Source organism: Lipotes vexillifer, unplaced genomic scaffold (genome assembly GCF_000442215.2).
Source record: "Lipotes vexillifer unplaced genomic scaffold, Lipotes_vexillifer_v1.1 scaffold102, whole genome shotgun sequence".
In the NCBI taxonomy this organism is placed as follows: Eukaryota; Metazoa; Chordata; class Mammalia; order Artiodactyla; family Lipotidae; genus Lipotes; species Lipotes vexillifer.
This window is the reverse complement of record NW_006786541.1, coordinates 5,330,145-5,337,557: the sequence shown is the minus strand read 5'-3', so window position 1 is coordinate 5,337,557 and position 7,413 is coordinate 5,330,145. Positions and strand designations below refer to the sequence as shown.

Here is a 7,413-nt window from a genome sequence, read left to right as displayed (position 1 = left end):
TCTTTCCCTTCCTGCTGCCTCCTGGGCCTCCGAGCTACAGGAGCCTTCCCCCCGCCCCGAGCCCTGGCTTACCGTTCCTCTCCTGGGCTCTCTCCCACTCCCGTGCTGCCCCCGGCGTGGGCCTACATCCCTCCCTCCCTCCCTCCCTCCCTGAATAGTCTCCTGTCACACTCCTGTCCCGCTACAGTCCATCACCTGTAACTGTTTCCTCCTCAGTGATTCTCCCCCTCGGTCTGCTAACAGCTGTGGGCATCTGTCTTGCAAACCCCTTACTTGAGCTCTTCTCAGCCCTCGGCTCAGAGCTGTCATCTGTCACGCTGCGGTTCTAGAGAAGAGGGGCTTCCCTGTCTCTCCCTTCTCTGCTGAGCCTCCCAGAGCCATCTTCCTGGCCAACCTAGATGCATCTTCCTCTGTCCTCGCCCTTCTGGGCCTTTGCAGCAGGTCAGTGTCCTGGTTTTCTCCGTACCTCCCCTAACAAAGTGGAGCGGGGCGGCCTTCCCAGGGCACGGTTCTCCTCAGTTCTCCTCATTCTTCATGCACTTCTCCTCGGTGAGCTCATTTGTCCTGTGGCTTCATCTGGCATCACCCAGTCTCCACACCTGTATCTGCAAACTCCCCTGGACTCTAGGGGTACCTAGGGATGTTAATAGTACCCACCTCATCAGGTGGTGGTGAGGATGAAATGACATAACGCTATAAAAATGCTCCAGACTTACTTTTGTTAAGTGCAATGCAGATGTTCGCTGTGGTCATAATATTATAACGGGCCCTGTGTGACTGCTCCCTGTCTGCCTCGCCACCTGAGCTCTTAACCCGTCCCCTTGCCTCCCCGCGTGTCCACCTCAGTGCTCTCGATCCTTCCAGCGCTCCCTTCCTCTTTCTTAACTCCTGCCTTTTCTCCTTAGTGGTCCCTGGCTAAGAGAGCTGCACTTCCTCTCCCGCCCCGTCCCCACCCTGCCTGACTCTGACCTCCCACTCAGCTCTCAGATCTCAGCTCAGCGTCTCTTGCTCTGGAGAATTTGTTTGACCCTCCCAGTCTGGGCTGTGACCACTGCCGTGCACCCCGTGCCAGCATGCTGTCCTTCCCCATTGCAGTGACACTGACCACAGGGACAGGGCTTGTTCATTTCTCCCCCACGAGCCTATAATGAGGTCAGGTACTGTCACGATGTCCAGCCTAGGGCTGTGATAATACAGTCTGAACGAATGCATGGGCCCACCCCACCATTCCAAGACCACCCCTCCGCCGGCACTCAAACATATGTGTTCACAAACACACACTCGCTGTCACCCTGACCGAGTGGGTCTTTTCTGGGGACGCCCCTAAAGGTCTGGAGGCATGGAATGGCTACTGTAGCTGAAAGATGGAGACAGGGGCCTTAGAAGGAGGGCCGCATAGCGCCGCACGGCAGGTGGGAGGCACCGAGTGTGCTTTCACTGCGTTGTAGGCCAGCTCCAAGGGCCTACAGGCTGCCTTGTTCAGCTTCCTCGTTGAGAAATGAGGAGTCCACATCCCAGAGGTGAGGCGACCAAGGCCACATGCAGGTGGATGCAGAGCCAGGAAGAGAAGCTGGGCCATTGCTCCCTGTCTGTGTAATTGCTTCCCGTCGCGGTGAAAGTTTAGCCGTGTCCTCAGTGAGGTCCTGGCCTCTGCCCAGCAGGCGTGAACAGAACAGTTTCCCCCAAGAGGCACATCGTGGTCCCATGGCCCAGCCGTGCTGACGACCTCTGTAGGGGTGTTGGCTGATTCACAGCCGTGCTCGGAGTGGGGCTGTGAGGCTGCATTCATTACCCGTGGACCTGGTGCTCCTAGAGCAGTTAGAGGAATTGTCCAGGGCCCTCTTTGCAGCATGTGATTCTCGAGGTCCCGGGGCCAGGCTGGGGCTTGGAGCCGAGGGAGGAGTTTTATGTGCTCTGCCTGCTGACCTGTGCACGGCTGGCATGTTTTACCCTGCTGCGTACAAGTATACCCTAAGGAGACCAGCTGCCTCCCGGATCTTGGTTTTTACGTGACAGCTGTATGTGGACCCTAAGTCTGTTCGAAGCCTTTTCACTGAGTTAGTCTAGAGAGCCAGAGCAGGTGAGGTAGTGGGCCATGAGTAGGCACGGCCTCTGTTCTGATCTTTCTTCCTCCCGAGATGTGGATAACTGCCCTGGACCTCAGTGTACTCTGCTGTAAACTTCGGAACCCCTGTGACTTAGAAGGCTGCCAGTCAGAAATGCAAAAATGTGAACATTTTTTTGGACCACACAGGTTCACCCTCCTCTGTGGGCAGGGTCTCGGCTTCCTCCTGTGGTACCGAGCTCTCCACGTCCCAGCCCTGCCCATCGCCAGCCTCATTCCTTACCACTCCTTGTCACCCACTCTGGGCCAGCCGCACCCCTCTGCTTGTCATTCCGTGCATACGCTGTGGTCGGGACAGTGGGAGATGCAAGCCTAGCCTGTCGTGGTGGCGTCTCCTCATTATTCCTCCGGTCTTGCACTCCAGGTGGGCGGCAGGGAAGGGGGTGAGCTTATGTTTTACTCACGAGGGTGCTTGTACAGGATTTGGATTTGTGAAAATCCAAATCAAGGCTGGTCAGGGTGAGACTGTTACACGTGCTCCCCAGGCATCCAGGGACTCCTGGATGAGGTGTGCGCACCTCTGACCTCTGTCGGACCCGGCCTTAAGAAGGAACAGGCAGTTTTATTTTCCTGGCTCACCTTCTTAGTTCTCTGGGTTTCTTCAGGTTGTCCTCTGCTGGACGGTCCTGGGAACAGGGTCTGGGGCCTCTGCCTCTGTTGCTACGGCCCACTGGGGATGGGGAATGGAGACACCGATAGGCAGGTGACAGGGTTTCTTTCCTGTTTCTTTCGCTCAGCTAGGCTCATTTCCTATTAATATCGAAGAAATCCTCGTTGAGGCTTAGCCTTTGGCAGGACACCTGGAGTGTTCTTGCTGTCTTCTGTTTTTGGCATAAGAAGGGAGAAATCTAGCAGCATCTGAGATATGCTGACTGCAGAAGCCTTTGCTGAAGCTCGAACTTGTAATGCAGCAGCCAGCAGCTCAGGGGAATACTAGCTTCCCCTGTTACTACTTGTGTAGATCCCTGGCAAGTTGGGCGACTGACTCATCCCAGTTTGCCTGGGACTCCCTCAGTTTTAGCGTTCAGAGTCACATGGCCTGAGCACATCCTCAGTCCTGGGCAGGCTGGGATGGTTGGTCATGATCCAAGTTGATTAACTTCTCCAAGCCCTGATGTCCTCAGCAGAGATGATATTACCTGCGTCATAGGCTTATTGTGGGGATGTCATAGGATAGTACAGGTGGAGTGCTGAGCAGGTGTAGCGGTTCCCTAGGGCTGCTGTAACAAAGTATCAGTACCATAAACTAGGTGGCCTAGAACAACAAAAATGTGTTGTCTCAAGTTCTGGAGGCCAAAAGTCTGAAAGCAAAGTGTCAGCAGGGTCGTACTCCCTCCAGACCTGTAGGAGAATCCTTCCTTGCTTCTTCCTAGCTTCTGGTAGTTTGCCGGCAATCTTTGGTGCTCCTTCACTTGTAGATGCCTCACTCCAATCCTCCGTATTCACGTGGCATTCTCCCCGTGTCTCTGTCTTGCCTCTGTGCATGTCTGTCTCTGCGTTCAAACTTCCCCTTTTTATAAGGACACCCGTCATACTGGATTCGAGCCCGCCCTAATGACCTCAGTTTAACTTGATTACCTCTGTGAAGATCCTATTTCCAGACAAGGTCACATCTGAGGTTCTGGGGGTTAGGACTTTAATATATCTTTTTGGAGGGGACAGGATTCAACCCATAACGGCAGGGTTGACTTTGACCATTATTGGTATTTGTATCATTATTGTTGCAATCATTGAGAACTCAAGAATATCTAAGGGACAGTTCCGGTATTCAAGAGGAGAAGGCAGGAGGTCCCCGTCATAAAGAGGAGCTGACTTGGTTGTTGGAATTCATACCTGCGAACCATTTCAGCGCAAAGGCTATGGGAACACCCCCTCTAACCTCTGGGCTTTTGCACTGTGTGGTGTAGATGGAGCAGATGCGGAGCGAGCTGCTTCAGGAGCGAGCCGTGAAGCAAGACTTAGAGTGTGACAAGATTTCCCTGGAGAGACAGGTGAGGGCAGCTGGCCCCATGAACCCCCGCCCCCCGCCCCGCCGTGGCTTTGGACTAGAGCCCCTTGGTTGAGCCTTATTTGCACAGCACCCCCAAGAACTTTGCAGAGTAACTCACCTGAGAGGTACAGGTGTTTCTAAGGCCTTTTCCAGAGAGGTTATTCCCACAATATTAAGTGTGCTTGTGAGTTCAGCAGCTGGGGAGAGGTAGAATTGCAAGTGTTGTTTCTAGATCCTAAAGAGGGCTAAATTCGAATGAAAGGAGAGTAATAAAGAACCAGTGTCCTCAGATGCAGGAGTTGCTAACAAACCTTACTTGAATCGCTATTTCTTTTACATGCCATTCATGTAAGTTCCTCACCGAGTATGATGTATGATATTGCTGAAGGAGCCTATTTCTCCTGTCCCGCCCCAGTAGGTTTATTTATTTATTTATTTTGGCCGTGCCGCACAGCACGTGGGATCTTAGTTCCCCGACCAGGGCTCAAACCCACACCCCCTGCAATGGAAGCGTAGAGTCTTAACCACTGGGCCTCCAGGGGAAGTCCCCCGCCCCAATAGGTTTATAAAAGGCCAAGGTCAACCTCATTTGTCTGACATCCAGTAGTCTTAGGACATGCAAAGATTTCACTCAGGCTTATAAGCAATGTGATAGAATCTCTTCTTTTGGCTTGCCAGGACATGAGTGCAAAGCTTTTCCCTGGATGTATTCCCAGGTCTCCTGGGGCCACGCATCCTAAGGTGGAAAGCAGGCTTACCCCAGTCACCGACCAAACACTGCCCCGCCCTGTGTTCTGCTCTGCTCTGCACAGAGGGTGCGGCAGACACAGCCCCTCACGGCCTCCCTGTCTGATTCCAGAACAAGGACTTAAAGAGCCGGATTATCCACCTGGAAGGTTCCTACAGGTCCAGCAAAGAGGGGCTGGTGGTGCAGCTGGAGGCCAGGATCGCAGAGCTGGAGGACCGTCTGGAGAGCGAGGAGAGGTGAGCCGGGCCCAGCCGTGGTGCAGAGGCCCTGGTGGGCAGTGGGCATCACATTACAAAGTGCTTTCACACTTGTATCTCTTCCTATCCTCGAAAGCCTGTGAGGAAGGCAGAGCAAGTACAACCTTGCTGGAAAATTGTTTCCATTTTATAGATGAGAAAACTGAGACCCACCAAAGTAAATGACTTGAGGAAGGTAGCCTGGCAGAATATTGATGTAGCAGGACTAAAACTTGGGACTCCCCATTGCTCAGTTCTTAGCTGCTCCTTTCCCCATTCCTTAAATAGGACAGGCTGCCTTGTAAGCTACTGAGTTTGAGCTGGAATAGAGGTAAGGTGGCTGTCTCTGCTCTGGGGGGCCAGGTATATTCAAGCAGAGACTGAGTGGCCATCTGTCAGAGATGGGCATGTGGGTGGAAGGGACACAGGATCAGATGACTACATGTGATTCTCTACAGCTTGTTCTCAGACCACCGCCTGAGGGCCAGTACCGGGTTAAGCTTGAACTTAAGGGCCAGCGTCAGTTCTTTTTTTTTTTTTAATTTTTATTTTTGGCTGCATTGGGTCTCTGCTGCTGCGTGCGGGCTTTCTCTAATTGCGGCGAGCGGGGGCCACTCGTTGCGGTGGCCTCTCTTGTTGCAGAGCAGGGGCTCTAGGCGCACGGGCTTCAGCAGTTGTGGCACGCAGGTTCAGTAGTCGTGGCTTGCAGGCTCTAGAGTGAGGGCTCAGTAGTTGTGGCTCATGGGCTCTAGAGCATGGGCTCAGTAGTTGTGGCTCACGGCTCCAGAGCACGGGCTCAGTAGTTGTGGCTCGTGGGCTCAGTAGTTGTGGCGCACGGGCTTAGCTGCTCCGTGGCATGTGGGATCTTCCCGGACCAGGGCTCGAACCCGCGTCGCCTGCCTTGGCAGGCAGATTCTTAACCACTGCGCCACCAGGGAGGTCCCCAGCTTCAGTTCTTACTCATGGCCCCTCACCTTCCTGGAAGCAGTGTGGGTGTGTGTGCATAGAGCACTTTATGTTATCCATTTTCAGTAAGACTTTTGGGACTGGGCCTTTTTGCTCCAGGGCAGCCTGGAGTAAACTCCAAATATTCACAACCTGGCAGTCTATGACCCACTGCCTTACCAAGTAAAGCCCAGGACTGGGAGTACTCAGGGCAGATCTGGCTCCGGCTCAGCCTCTCTCTGGCTCCTCAGCCTTGGGCAAAGTCCCTCCCCCTCTCAGAGCCCCTGTTTCCTCATCTGTCCAATGAGCAGCGCTGTCCTACTGTACACTTGTGAGTCTCTCTGACCCTGCATCCACCAGACAGCCCTGGGCTGGCCTCCTGGGCGGCTGGGATGAGACAGTCCTATGTTCTGCTTCCTCTACTCTTCCAGGGACCGGGCCAGCCTCCAGGTCAGCAACCGCCGGCTGGAGCGGAAGGTGAAAGAGCTAGTGATGCAGGTAGACGATGAGCACCTGTCGCTGACTGATCAGAAGGACCAGGTGCGGGATGCTCTGCGAGCTCTTATGAGATTGAATGTCTCGGGCTGGGGAAGCGAGAGGGAGGGGAGGCCTCGGCGAGCAGGCAAGCGGTGAAGTTGACTGGACTGAGTCCGCCCTTTCCGCTCCAACCCTTACGTCATGGGATGGGACCTTCAGAGCCCACTTGAGTAGGGGATTTCCACAAACTTCAGACCCTGAACTTGGCTTTTAAAAAACAGAGTTTTCGGTCTTAGAGCTTCATCTCCTCTTTCCCGTGAGGCTGGTTGCCCCCTTTGCCGTACCTTGGTTGCTGGGAGGGAAGGGGGCTGGACCACTGGCCTCTCCGTGCTGGGCTGGGCGACCCGCCGGCTCACGGCCTGCCTTTCCCCCTGCAGCTGAGCTTGCGCTTGAAAGCAATGAAGCGACAGGTGGAGGAGGCTGAGGAGGAAATAGACAGACTGGAGAGTTCTAAGAAGAAGCTGCAGAGGGAGCTGGAGGAGCAGATGGATGTGAACGAGCAGCTGCAGGGGCAGCTAAGTTCCATGAGGAAGGACTCAAGGTGGGCAAGTGCGGCGACCCGCCCGGGCCGTGATGGCCCTGCCGTTGGAGGGGGGCCTGATGCTCTCAGAGCACTCCCACTCCTTGGTCTCAAGCTGATCCCTTGTTGTCACCTGTGGGGTCATCCCACCCTAGGGGTGAGAGCAGCTGTGTCCACTCCGGTCGCCCCACGTGATCAGTAGGGTGTCACATGTGTCGTCCTCATACCATTGCCCGGGTGTCAGCCAGGCAGGTATCGTCCCTGTTGTCCTGAGGCTCAGAGCAGGTCAGACTAGCTCACACCACCGTGTAG

The 7,413-nt window shown here is 54.6% G+C and overlaps 1 protein-coding gene across 1 annotated transcript in view; it reads left to right on the top strand.

The window, feature by feature from the left end:
• The window catches only part of CGNL1 (cingulin like 1), a 101,839-nt gene that overhangs the window by 93,360 nt on the left and 1,066 nt on the right, over positions 1–7,413 (top strand). The window contains exons 14-17 of the mRNA XM_007458913.1: positions 4,033–4,116; positions 4,975–5,099; positions 6,476–6,584; positions 6,959–7,122. Coding sequence (XP_007458975.1) covers positions 4,033–4,116; positions 4,975–5,099; positions 6,476–6,584; positions 6,959–7,122 — 482 coding nt within the window. The remainder of the gene's footprint in view (positions 1–4,032; positions 4,117–4,974; positions 5,100–6,475; positions 6,585–6,958; positions 7,123–7,413) is intronic.